The sequence below is a fragment of the Eublepharis macularius genome, chromosome 2, assembly GCF_028583425.1.
Source record: "Eublepharis macularius isolate TG4126 chromosome 2, MPM_Emac_v1.0, whole genome shotgun sequence".
Taxonomy (NCBI): Eukaryota; Metazoa; Chordata; class Lepidosauria; order Squamata; family Eublepharidae; genus Eublepharis; species Eublepharis macularius.
The window spans coordinates 33,503,485-33,517,797 of NC_072791.1; the positions used below are offsets into that span (position 1 = coordinate 33,503,485).

Sequence of the window (14,313 nt, forward strand, 5' to 3'; positions counted from 1 at the left end):
ACTTTGTCAGACTGCACAGGGAAGCCATTGAAATTCACAAGCATAAGCAAAACTTCAACAGGAAAGAAGAAACCTTAAGAATGAACAGAGCATGGGCTCCAGTTCTGAAAAACACCAGGCCAACAAAACACTCCACACCCGACAATAGCCCTGCAGAGAAGATTAGCACATCAAGCACCAATCCATATGCAAAAGAACCTCCTCAGGTTACAGTGAAGCCTCCCGCCATTAGCATTCCACACCCTGGGAAACTCTTACAGAATGACTCAGCTCAACCCCACCCCTCCTGAGTAGATACAAATGACCTACATCTTTTCCACACTGTGACACTGAGAGATCTCTGTCTTTTGGTGCTACACCTCTGAAGATGCCAGCCACAGCTGCTGGCGAAACGTCAGGAACTACAATGCCAAGACCACGGCAATACAGCCCGGAAAACCCCCAACAACCATCGTTCTCCGGCCGTGAAAGCCTTCGACAATAATACTTAAAAGAGTTCATAACCTGAAGAGGAAAGTCGTGCAAGGGAGACGTTGTTCCACTTAAGAGTTGCTTATGTTGAATTCAGCTGCTGTGGTATAAAATGCATTTAAAATTGCATCGTGGCCATAATTTAAGTATTTTAGAACAACAAAAGGCAAGTTGCATAAAAGTCCATGGTCACAACAACTCTGTGAGGTAGGTAAGGCTGAGAAAATGGCTGGCCCAAGTCTATTCAGTGTGTTTCATGACTGATTGGGTATTTGAATTAGTATCTCCTCAGTACTCCAGCCACTGTACCACAATGGCTACAGTCCTAAGAACGCTTTCCTGGAAGTAAGCCCCACTGAATAAAATTTAATTACTTCTTATTAGCTGTCCTTAGGATTGCTCTCAACGCATGTTGTCTCAATTCTCATGTTCCAAGTTCAGGTCTTTGGAGGGGAGGAAGTCTGTGGCCTGGTATGTTTTCAGCCCAAATTAGGCACCAAACCAAGTGGTTCTGTTTTTTCTAGCTGCAGAAATGACCTGACAAAATAGGACTGGTTGGGTCCCTGTGGGTGGCCAACCAATAAAGATAAGTTGATTGTATTCTGAATTTGAATATATCCCTCTAGAACAGAGCAGGACCTGTTCTTATTTTTAATTATTTTTTTGTAAGAAGCATGGTGATTTTTCAGCTCTTCTATAGACAAAAATGACATTGAAAAGGGTTGGGTAAAAATGTGTGTTATTTTCTCTTCTCTTTGACAGCTGAAGTATACATAGGAATCGGGAAGCCTGCGGAAGCCACAGCATGTACTCAGGAAGCTGCTAACCTTTTCCCAATGTCTCACAATGTTCTCTACATGAGAGGCCAAGTGGCAGAACTTCGGGGTAATATTGATGAAGCCAAACGTTGGTATGAAGAGGCCTTATCCATCAGCCCAACACATGTCAAAAGTATGCAGAGACTGGTAAGTCCCAAATATCCCCCAGTTGCTAGAACTACAGAGGCTTGGATTAAGCAGAGGAGAGTGACCTACAGTAAGTGAACATAGAGGCTCAGGTAACTGGGCTTCAGTTATGGGGAAGAAGAATCACGACTGTCTTTTTGGAGAGAAGGATTGAGCAGAACTACATAGGGAGAGGCAAAAAGAATGAGAAAGAGAAACACTTCAGAGGAGTCCCATGCTGCAGGCTGTGGTCCAAGGTGAGTTGAAAGTCTTGGAAAAGCTACTAATTTAGGTAAACAGGAGCTATACTCCAAAACATTTAGTCAGTTAGTTGGTTATTTATTTCTAGCATGATCCTAACTCCCAAGGAATTGAATCAGTCAGAATCTGACTGATTAGCTGTGAAGAACTGAGTTCAAATCTTTGCTGATCATTGTACTCATTGAGTGATCTTGGGTCAGTCATTCTCTTTGTCAGCTTTACCTACTTTACAGGGTTGTTACGAGGATAAAACGAAGGAAAGGAGAACCATATGTCCCATAGAGAAAGGGTAGGATAAAGATGTAGTAAAACGATTTACATTTCATGATATTTTTGTGAATTTCCATGATACACTGTGTTTAACATATCTCCTTTAAGACCACATTAATCAGTACATTAATCAGTGGCTCTCTCAAGCGTACATCTTCGTGCCTTCAAAGCACACCAAAACATTTCCAGTAGTTTTCGGGAATCACCAAGTGTTTTTAGGAAGAGTTCCTTGTACCCGAGGAACACGCCACAGTCAGCTGAACTCAGGGGTATGAGACATCCCGTCATTTTGCCTGGTCATACAACATTTTGCCAAAGCAGGCTACCGCAATTCCCATATTGCAGGTGGAGAAGACTGAAGGCGAGAGAGGATGAATATGACTGAGGCCAAATTCACAGGTGCCACTCAAAGCATTTTTCAGCCTTTTTTCTTCTATTTGAATGCACATGAGAAACACAGGAAGGTAGTTTTTAGTGCATGTAATGTAAGGTTTTTAAAGTATAGCTGGCTGATGGAGAATCCCATCTTGTCCTTCCTGCACTTTGCAATGCATGCGTGATTTTGGTCTAAGGCCACCTAATATGCCCGTGGCAATGTTCTAACAGATTCAAGTCCAACACTGGACTACACTGTTGCTGTCAATTCATGTTGATCAAAACGTGAATTACTTGCAAGTTGTTTAACATCAGAATTTCCCTGTATGTCTTAGTTTTAAGACCTGACTTTGTCCTGTTTCAAATTGTTATGTTTGGTATTGGTTTCAGTGGGTCAGGCAAGTTCTTTTTCAATTCTTTAATTTTAAGGGTTTTTTTAAAAAAAAAAATCTTTTTTTAAAGTTCTCTCTGCATATTCATTGGAAATTTATTTCTTTTAAAATTGTACAGCATCAAACACGTGGCTGTTTCCAAAAGCACACCTCCTCCCCAATTTAAATATATGAACAGTATGGAATAGTTTAGTGCCTGTGTGTAATGCTGTGTCATTAAGGCAATGTCCCTCAATGTATACAAATGTAACTAAAGCAGGCGATATTTACTTAAGTGCTCACATAGAGCCTACTCCTACATGTTATAGCACAATGTGTGATATGGGCCCTGCATGCATACAGTTAGTACCAACATAATTTGTGGGAGAGAAAAATGTCAGGAACAAAGCCTCTGGAGTCTTTATCACATTAATGTATGCATCTGCGTATTCCTTCCCCCATGTGTACTCAATCCATGGTGTAGCAAGTGCATCAAAGGGTCCTTAGAACCAAGCAGCAGGATGAGATGGGGGAAAGCTAGTAGAATATCCTGGAGACAGAATTGGGCTGGAGGGATCAAATTTTGTTACAGTTCTCTGTGCAGAGGGGGAAGAAACCTGGCACCCTTTCTGGAATCAGCAGATGGTGGCAACTGGGTCACCAGGTCTGCTACCACAACACCATGCAGAAACCGAGTGGCTAGCGATGCCTGGCATCGGTGCAGGTGACAACATTGCAGGCCCATACCGAGCCATGCTAACCAGTCAACAGCCTTGTGTATGCACACTGCTTTCCTAACATATCCAGTGACTCATGGCTCCTCCTGATTCTCTTCCTGACTCTCTGCTAAGTGCACCGAATCACCTTCCCTATTCAGCAGAAGTACCTTATATTCCTCCAGCAAAGTGCTATACAGATCCCTGTGTAAAAAGTTCCCTGCAAACCAGGACTCATTTCCAGGGGGAATGTGCCGGAACACCGTTCTGGCAGTTCCCCCAACAGCCAGGTGTCCCCGGTTCCCCTGTCCGGCATCGAGCCCATTTTGGCCTGGATTGGGTCCAAAACGGCCTGGATCAGGTTGGTGCCAGGCGGGGAACCCTCCCCTGCCCAGCACCGACCCGATCCCAGCCATTTCGGCTCTTATCCCGGCTGAAGCGGGCCCAAAGTGGCCATTTTCGGCCATTTAGGGCCCATTTCAGCCTGGATCAGGGCCAAAACAGCCCAGATCAGGTTGATGCCATTTAGGCCCCAATCTGGGCCCAAAAGGGCCCAAAATAGCAACTTTTGTCCCCCACCCGGCATCAACCCAGTCCCGGTCATTTCGGCCCTAATCCAGGCCCTAAATGGCCTTTTTTTGGCCATTTGGAGCCCATTTCCGCTGGGATCAGGGTTGGAATGGCCAGGATCGTGTCAGTGCTGGGTGGGGGAACCCTCCCCTGCCCAGCACTGACCTGGTCCGGGCTGTTTTGGCCATTTGGGGGCTGTTTTGGCCAGGGTCAGGGCCAAACCCACCAGGATTGGGTCAGTGCCTGGCAGGGGACCCAAAATTGCCATTTTGAGCCATTTTAGGCCCGTTTTGGCCTGGATTGGGGCCAATATGGCCCTGCTCAGGCGACTGCCAGGTGGGAGAATGCTCCCCTGTCTGGCAGCAGCCAAATCCCAGCCATTTCAGCTCGATCAAGGGGTGTGGCATATGCTAATGATTTATGCTAATGAGTTCCTGCAGCTCTTTTTCTACAAAATGATCCCTGCTGCAAATATTTTGTGTGGAGGAGCATTCAGAAAAGATATCCCTACCTACCTAGAGTTTCAAGTTGTATCGTCCAACATACCAATTCAGCTTCCTACCACTTAATTCTGCTGCATGTGTAGGCTAGACCTCAGCAGTATAGTAAAAGGAACTGGTTCGGGGTTTGTGTATGTGTTTCTACCAGCATATCAACAATCCTGCACTAAACTTTCTGGATAGTTTGTTCTCCACCTTGGAAAAATATTCTAGAACTTTGTCATGAAGACTGAGATATTTTTGTTTGTTTTAAATTAGTATTGATTGAACTATGATCTGTTACATTAAACTTTTATTACTGGTTAATCTGTCCAAGGTAGCTTTTTTCATCCAAGAAACTCTTTCCAGTTGCCATTCTGCACCTGCACTTAGTGGAAAAATTAGAAATCCCCTGCATGTAACAAAGGTAGAAGTGAGTTTCTGCCTAGGTTCATATAAATTATTCAGAGAGGTTTTCCTCGTGCATCCTTAAGGGAGCACATAAGGCAAAATGTCAGAAGAGAATACAGAATGGGGAAAGCTGTGTTTTATCGTTCTGATTTTTTCAAGATAATTAAATGCTTTGACAAATGCCAAAAGGTGTCTTTAGTGAAGAAGGTAGGCAGTAGTCTGTAAAGCAGTACGTTTGTGTTACTTCTGTAATATATGGCTTTTATTTTACTTCTGGCCTTTCCCATTTGCATTTGCTTGAAATAAATGGTACGTACATGCACATTATATTCCCAGTAGAAACTCTACTGCACATCATAGAGGTAGAAGTCCGTGTTCTCAGCTGATAGGAAATCCACTTAGGTAACTTTGGTTGGAACTGGAAACACCTGCAGCAGGCATGATTTTTTATTTCTGCACCTTATTTCTGCACCTACCCAAACAGGAGGTCTCTTTAATTAATTGGAGGAATTAGCATGAAAGGAGACGCAGCAAAGGGGTTTATTAGGAATATCCACCTGTGTATACAGGGATTATTTCCTTAGAGAACTCTCAAACATATCAGGCAGGTGTTCAACAGGAAAGGTTTTTTATTAACAAAGAAATAAAAGGCAGGCATACTGAAAACACACACAGCATATACACAGAGCTAGCTAAGAAAACAGTGAGGAAAATGGGAGAGAGTAATTTGGGATAGGGTGATAATTACCAATCCTGAAGAAGACGGGTCCATGGGAGCAGCAGAAAACTACCAGCGCTTCACGGGGAGAAGGAGAAAGGACTCAGACATATCTGAGAGTGCATGTATGGGTCCAGAACACACACAGCACGTGGCTGGGCAGCCGTTATAGAGCAAAACATATCCAGGGGCAAGGCTGATGTCTTGCTCCCCAAAACAATACCTTAATGGCTTGTCCGGAGGTAGGATAATAAATTGGGAAAGGTGTGGTATGACTATCTGAGAAATAGCTTGATGACCTAGTAAGTACCGGGCAGGAAGGCTATCAGATGTGCTGAATATTATTAGATAAGTGGGAGAGGGGAGGAGGAGGTAGGCGTTGACGGAATTAGGCAGAGAGTTTCTCTAAGGAAGTCTCATTATCTCTACTGCTCTCTGGGGCATGTAGGGCCATCAGTCAGTCATTCCCCCTATGACTCATGGCTTGGTAACTTTCCAGTCTCCAGGTCAGCTTGCATCCTCTGCCTGGGGCCAAGCAGTGCCTACGACTTATGGCAAGTGGCTTCCATATCTATAAACTGCCCTTGCAGTGTGGGGAGGGGATCTGACCACTAACAATTGGGTAAAAAAAAGACTGCTAGAAGTACTTCTTTACTCTTGCATGGCCTCTTCATTCTCCCTCTGAGGCGGAGGACATCCTGGGTGTTTTCCCACCAACCTATCGGGGAGGCAGGAAGTTGAAAACTCTTCCTCTTCCTGTAGTGTATGGATGGGAACACCCCCTCAGGGCTCAGTTCTTTTCCTGCCTCCGGGGAGAGCAGTTCTCTTTAGGCTTGCTCTACTGCCTTTCTTCCAAATAATCATCTTCCTACACTACTCTTCCTCTCTAACCTCTTACCTCTTACCTTCTTTACTCTAGCTGTGCCTTCTTGCCTTGTCCCTTTCTTTCATTCCCTCCCCTGTGCTGAGGAAAAGAAAGAAGGCAGGATGGCTTCGGTGAACTCTTCAGATTCAGAAGACAGCTTTATGGAGAGGGCGGGCCGTTCCCAAGGAGCTGTCTTACCGATAGCGGGAACGGACCCAGCCGGCGCCGGCGTGTCTTCCATGGCTACGCGGCTCCCCGGCGAGAAGACTGCCAGCGTCGGAGAGGACGTCCATCAGCCCTCTAGAAAACGGCCCCGTCTGCCACAGAGGGAGCCTAGGAGTCCAGCGCGCCACAGCCGGCCGGCCGAGTGCAGCGCAGAAGGACAGGATTCCATTTTGGCGGCAACAGCGGGCGTGAAGAGTCTTTTCCCGCCAAACCGGAAAGACGCGCTTCCCAATCTCCCGGCGGGAGATTCGCCGCAGGAACAAGGGGCGGCTCAGCACGGAGTTAACTCTCTAGGCCTAGAGAGTCACGTAAGTGATACCCACCGTGCAATGCCTCCAGAATTTGTGTCCTTTATGCGGCAAACAATGAGAGAAGAAATCCTAGCCCTGTGTAAAGCCAACCCAGTTCCACCTCCACAGGCCCACAGCCCCCAGGCTCCTAGGGATCCACAGGAGAGACAGTGCTACAATGGGCCCTGGCCTACTAAGGCAGCAAAGAAGACCCTTCCCAGTAGATCTGTAGGCAGGGCAACTGGGTGGCTGGAAGAGGAACCCTCACCCAGTGAGGACTCTGACCCGGGGGAATTCCTTCTCGATGAAGAAGAGGAAGTCGAGTCCCCAGGCCATGACCAGTCTAACAGACTTTTCCATGCAGAAGATTACCAATATCTTCTGAGTAAAACCTTGGCAGCATTAGATTTACAAGAATCTAAGCGGGGGGAGGAGGAGCAACCATCAGCGGGGGCTTCCAAATCCAGACCTCAGGGAAATAAAGAGTTCTTTCCCAGATCAGAAGAGAAGGCTAAGGTATTCCCTTTCCCCGAATATTATGAGCGCCAACTCAAGGCAGAGTGGGCTACACCAGCCAGGTGCAAGCACGTCCCTAATGCTATTAAGAAACTGTATTCTCTCCCTAACTTTGCTGACGAACTCTTGCAGGTGCCAGCCATAGACGCACCGGTGGCGGCTATACAGTCACAAGGCCTTCTCTCTGAGGACGGCCAAGGAGTGATCAAGGACAGCATAGATAAGAAGGGAGAGACAGCACTAAAGAGGGTGCATGAGGCGACGGCCTTGGCTATCAAAGCTTCAGCCATTGCATCTACGGTGGCCAGGGCCTCAGTCGTATGGGTCAGAAGAGTGATTGAACTTTTGCCAGAAAATAACAAACGGCTGTTAGAAGGGGCCAATAGGATACTAAAGGCCAGCGCTTTTACAGCGGATGCCACCTTAGACGCCTTATCCTTCTGTTCTCGGGCGATGGCTTCCACCACGGTCGCACGACGCCTTCTGTGGATCAGAGCGTGGCCAGCGGATATACAGTCAAAAGTGATCCTGACGTCCTACCCCTACCAAGGAAAAAAGCTATTTGGAGACCACCTAGATAAGATCCTGGTGGAAACAAAAGACAAAAAGAGGGCCTTGCCCAGGTCCCTGAGAAGGAACGACCGGCGATCCTTCCAGTTCCAAACCTTCAGGACGAATCACACTCTTCCTAGGCCTAGACAGGACACAAAGCGACCATGGAACCTACAGAGATCTCAATCCCGCAAGGGGAATTTCGGAAACAGACCACACAAACAACTAGGAGGCCGCAACTATAGACCAGACGTGGAGGATAAAGGACAGAAGCCCTGACTCGAAGGACATTCCGGTGGGGGGGAGACTGCTTCTTTTCCGCCAGGCCTGGCTGGATTCCCAAGCGGATGCCTGGGCGTTGGAGATCGTCTCCTCTGGCTACTTAATAGAATTTGCCTCTCACCCACCGGAAAGGTTTCTGGTCTCTCCTCTCAAAAGAGACCCAAACAGACGCGCAATTACGATCAAAGCCATTCAACATCTCATCAACATCAGAGCTGTAGAACCAGTTCCTCAACACGAAAGAGGAACAGGGGTTTACTCGATTTTCTTCACCGTCCCGAAGAGGAATGGCGATTGGAGGTCGATTCTAGATCTGAAATACGTGAATCGGTTCATAAAACTCCGACACTTCAGGATGGAGACACTGAGGTCCATCGCAGAAGCTTTACGTCAGGGGGACTATATGACATCAATAGACCTGATGGAAGCATATCTACATGTTCCGGTAGCCCTGCCCCATCGACGATTCCTCAGGTTCTGTGTCGGAAACCTACACTTTCAGTTTCGGGCAATGCCCTTCGGCCTGGCAACGGCTCCACGTGTCTTCACGAAACTACTCATCGTGCCGGTTGTCAGACTGCGGGAGAGGGGCCTACAATTGCATCCGTACCTCGATGACATCCTCATCAGATCGGGGTCCAAAGCCACCTCCTTCAGGGACACTCAAACGGTGATTCAGTTCCTAGAGAGTCATGGATTCCTGGTCAACAGGAACAAGTGTCATCTGCAACCATCCCAGAGACTAGAACATCTAGGCCTGATTATAGACACTCGAGAGGGCACTTTCACCCTTCCCGAGGAGAAGATAATAAAGACCAAACACCTAGCATCGACTGTCACCAAACAGCAACGATCACTTCTCATGGAACTGACCAAGCTAATGGGCCTCCTCGTGTCCAACACAGAAGCTATCTATTGGGGTCGTTTTCACTCCAGACCTCTACAGGCTCTGCTGAGACCTTACCAGTTTCAGATAGCTCAGAAACAGGCAATCAAAGTACAGGTTCCCCGCGGGGTCAAAGACAGCCTCAGATGGTGGACGTGCCGGGACAACCTCCGACAGGGCAAGAGTTTCCTCACTCCACGATACACTCAAATCTTCACGGATGCCAGCCTAACGGGCTGGGGAGCGACCATGAACAAAACTCCAGTTCAAGGGGTCTGGTCTCAGACAGACATTGCCAATCAACGTACTAGAATTGAGAGCTATATTTCTAGCTCTGACACATTTCAACCAACTGAGACCTCTGACACATGTTCTCATACATACGGACAATGTGGCAGCCAAAACTTATATCAACAGGCAAGGAGGATCCAAATCCTCCCGACTTCAGAACGAAGCGAACTGCATCATCAGTTGGGCGGAAGTCAAGCTCCGTTCGCTACGGGCGGAACACATAAAGGGTTCCTGCAATGTTCAGGCGGATTGGTTGAGCCGGGAGACCTTGCATCCGGGAGAATGGTCGATCAACAAGGAGACGTTCAGACTCATCTCGGCTCGCTTGGGCAGTCCGGTAGTGGATCTGTTTGCATCGCCCCTAAATCACCAGACCTCAAGATACTTCACCAGATACTTTCACCACAAGGCGGAGGGTACAGACTCTTTGACATCAGACTGGCCCAGAGGACTTTTGTATGCCTTCCCGCCTCTACCACTCCTCCCGAAAGTGCTCCGAAAGATACAGGAACAAAAGGCCACCGTGATCCTGGTGGCACCCTACTGGCCAAGGAGACCGTGGTTCCCAACGCTACTTCGCCTTGCAGACCATCCCCCATTCCATCTACCAGTGCGACCAGATCTCCTTCTACAGGGACCAATCTGGCATCCGGACCCAGAATGGTGGTCCTTGACCGGGTGGAGATTGAACGGGGATCGCTCATAAAGGAGGGATACAGTTCACAAGTCGTAGACACCATTCTAGCTTCAAGAAAGAAGTCTACTCAGAGAATATACAACTCCACTTGGAAAGCCTACGTTCGCTGGTGCCGTCGCAAGAAGGTAGATCCTCTTTGTCCATCGACTACTGTCATTTTGGGCTTCCTCCAGGAGGGTCTTGATAGGGGCCTGAAACCGGCTACATTAAGGAAACAGGTAACCGCTATCAGCACCATCATTCCTAGAATGGGCAAGGTACCTATGGCAGCGCATCCCCATATACGACAGTTCCTTCGGGGTGCTACGATATTGAGTCCTCCCACACTTCATCGTTTCCCAACATGGCGTCTTCATGTTGTTCTGTCCGCGCTCACCAAACATCCCTTCGAACCAGTAAAAGACATTTCTCTAAGATGGCTGAAACTAAAGACCATCTTCCTAGTAGCAATCACGTCGGCAAGGCGTGTTTCCGAGCTAGGCGCACTCTCAGTAAGACCGGACTTGTGTATTTTTCACAAAGATAAAGTAGTTTTAAGGACTGACCCGACTTTTCTGCCCAAAGCCTTCTCAAAGTTTCATCGAGAACAGGAGATTAACCTCCCATCCTTTTGTCCAGACCCAAAGCATCCAAAGGAAAAGGACTGGCATAATCTAGATGTCAGGAGAACATTAAAGGCATACATTATCAGGACAGAGCCCATACGACAGACGGACTCTCTGTTCATTAACATTTCTAAACCAAGATTGGGGCAACGTCTGTCCTCCTCGGCCATAGCTTACAGCGTCAAGGCCTGCATCAGAGAGGCATACAAGGACATTCCAGAGGGAATTACTGCCCATTCGGCTAGGAGTGCGGCAACTAATGCGGCCATACGGAGGAATGCCTCAGTGGAAGACATCTGTAAGGCGGCTACTTGGTCTTCCGTTTCGACCTTTATCAAGCACTACTGCCTTCACACCTACGCGTCGGCGGATGCGGCGTTTGGCAGGAGAGTGCTACAACACGTTATGGAAGACGAAGACCTCATCCCACCCTGAACCTTTCGGGACTGCTTTGGGAGCACCCAGGATGTCCTCCGCCTCAGAGGGAGAAAGGGCCTTTGGACACTTACCGTGAAGGGTCCTTCTCCTCTGAGGTTAGGAGGACATCCTGCCCTCCCAAGGTCTTCGTCCCAGTTCTCTTTCGTTTTCTCTGTTTACTTCACCCTTTGATCACTGATTCGGATAGGGTGATAGATACCTTATATCTTTCTCGTTGATAAGTTGACTAACAGTTCTTTCCAAAAGTTTTTTCCTGTTACTGTTATAGGATAGTTATGTTTAGATAAGGACTGCTGAGGGGAATATCCCGAACTGAGCCCTGAGGGGGTGTTCCCATCCATACACTACAGGAAGAGGAAGAGTTTTCAACTTCCTGCCTCCCTGATAGGTTGGTGGGACAACACCCAGGATGTCCTCCTAACCTCAGAGGAGAAGGACCCTTCACAGTAAGTGTCCAAAGGCCCTGTTTGGGCCTCAGCTCCTGATAAGTAAATATTTGGTGAATGCCTGTATTTCACCTAATTGATGTAACTGTGTTTTCTAGGAGGTAGCAGTTCTCCATCTGTAGCAAGGGAATAATAAGAAACTATTAATGTGTCATAAGATAAGGTTAGGGGTGGCACAATGTTTAGCACAGTATAAACTATAAAATTCCTAAAATGTTAAAGACATTCCTCATCTCTTACGGATAAGTTTCTTTGGGCAATGCTGATTTCTTTATCTGTAATATAAAGTGTGTATGTAAGGGTGGGGGACAGAGAGGAAAACAGATTGGGTTTTCCATGTAGAAGATACATAGTAGTTATGTGCACCAAAGCTGTTGTTTTTTTATTTATTTTATTCATTCATTTAAAACATTTCTTTACTGCCTTTCTGCCCAGATTGGGTCACTGTTTTAGGAAGGGTGTCAGACAAACCAAATCAAATTGAGCTGAAGTAGTAGGGCTCTTAGACAAATTAAAACCTACCAGGTTACTGCTCCAGGGCAGTATATTCCTAAGGGTTCTTAGGAATTCAGATGTGAAATTGTGTCTCTCTTAACCAAAATAATGAACTTGTCAGTAAAATCAATCTCCTTTCCAGAGGATTGAAAGGTAGAAATGTTGATCTTTAAAAGGGGATCCAAAGGAGATCTATGAAATTACAGGTCAATTAGCCCATCTGTTCTAGGTAAATTTTTGGAAACTGATATTAACAGTAGGATTGTTAATCACATAGAGGAACAAACTTTACTGAAGAGCCGGCTTGTGTAAAGGAATCTCATCTTGCCAACCTACTGGAGTTCTTTTGGAGGGTCAGTGAACATTGGGCAATAGTGATCTGGCAGACATTATAACCATGGACTTTCAAAACATTTTGAATAAGTCTTTCATCAAACTCTTCTGAATGAACATAGCAGTCATGGGATAAGATGACGAGTCTTCTGGTTGAATGACAGGAAGCAGAGAGTAGAAGTAAATGGGCAGCTCTCAAAATGGAAGAAGCAAGCAGTATGGTTCCACAGGGATCACAGATTTGCTGGGGACACCAGTTTTTTTAGTATGGAGAGAACCAAAGCAGATTGTGAGGCAATTTAAAAATATCTCTCTAAACCCGGATGAATGAACAACAAACATGGCACATGAATTTCAGTGTCAAGTGATACACATTGACGTAAAAAATCCTAACTTTAAATACACATTGATGGGCCAGAACTGGTGATAACTGACCAAATAACTGGTCTTGGGATCGTGGTGGACAGCTTGGTGAAAATATTAGTGCACTGTGCAACAGTAGTGAAAGAGGCAAATTTTGTGCTGAGGATTGTTATGAATGGGACTAAAACAGCCAGTTTTGTAAAGCCCTAGTATAGTTCTGTTGTGAGCTTGCATTTGGAATATTGTGTACAGTTGTGATCACAGTGTCCCAGAAGAATATTGTAGCACTGGAAAAGGTGAAGAAAGGGGAAACCAAAATGATCAAGGGTTTTGCAGCACTTCCCCATGAGGAAAGGCTTCTTAGTTTAGAGGTGGGGCTTTTTGGTTTTGGGAGGAAAGACAGGTTTATAAAATTGTGTGGGATGGAGAAAATAAATAAAGACAACATTTTCTCCCCCTCTCATAATACTAGAACACATTGAAGTTGGTATAGCTGATTCAGGACAGACAAAAGGAAGTGGTACTTCATTGAAGTGGACTTTAATGATGGTCACTAGTTCCATGGTATAAAAGAGGATTAGACAAATGTATGAAGACAGGACCTTTAGCAGCTATTAGCCACAATGACTACATTAAACCAAAAACCAGACCTAGTAGGGGGAGGTTTCAGCCTTTGTACCTTTCTTGTAGGCCTTCTGGGGTCATCTTTTTGGCCACTGTATGGAAGAGGATGATGGACTGTTAGATGGATAGCCATGTTAGTCTGCAGTAGAGCAGCAGGATTTGAGTCCAGTGGCACCAGCAAGATTTTCAGGATGTACGTTTTCATGAGTCAGAGCTCCCTTTTTCAGACACAAATGATGATGGATTGTTGGTCTGATCCAACACAGCTGCTTTCACATGCATAAGAAATGTGTTAAAAGGAGAAAAAATTGCATCCATTTGCCCTGCTGCATTATATATTTCAGTGAAGAGGGAGTGGGCAAGTACCCTCTTGCTTTTTTTAAAAAAATGGAGATACTTGTTTCCCCCAGGACCTGCAGAAGGACCTGGCAAAAGGGGTGCACTTTTTCTTCTATTTGGAGAAAACCGGAGGAGATGGGGGGTGCTGTTTGCACCTTCCTCCTTGAGAGTCATGGGTCTTGCAGTGAGGGACCTCCAGTGGAGGTGTTATGGGGGTTTTGACGGACTGCATGGGGGTGGCATTTGTACCTGCTCACCTTCTTCCTGTGTAAGTCAGATTTGTCAAAGGAAAGCGGGGGATACAGATGTATTCCTCTGCCTGTCTTTGGCCACGAACTGTGGGAAAAGTGGAGAGTACTATGCAGGAATCAGATTTGGGATGTATGGCTTGCGTTCTCTCTGATCCTTCCGGTGCGTGGTCAACAGTTCAATCAGTAGTTGTGACCTTCTGGGTGGTGGTAATGTTTTTTGTTTTGTTTG

At 46.3% G+C, this 14,313-nt stretch overlaps 1 protein-coding gene across 2 annotated transcripts in view; it reads left to right on the forward strand.

Annotated features, from left to right (window-relative positions):
- Positions 1-14,313, forward strand: part of TTC7B (tetratricopeptide repeat domain 7B) — a 180,253-nt gene that overhangs the window by 142,378 nt on the left and 23,562 nt on the right. For both annotated transcript variants that reach the window (XM_054972775.1, XM_054972774.1), the window contains one exon: positions 1,234-1,436. In XM_054972775.1, the coding sequence (XP_054828750.1) occupies positions 1,234-1,436 (203 nt within the window). The remainder of the gene's footprint in view (positions 1-1,233; positions 1,437-14,313) is intronic.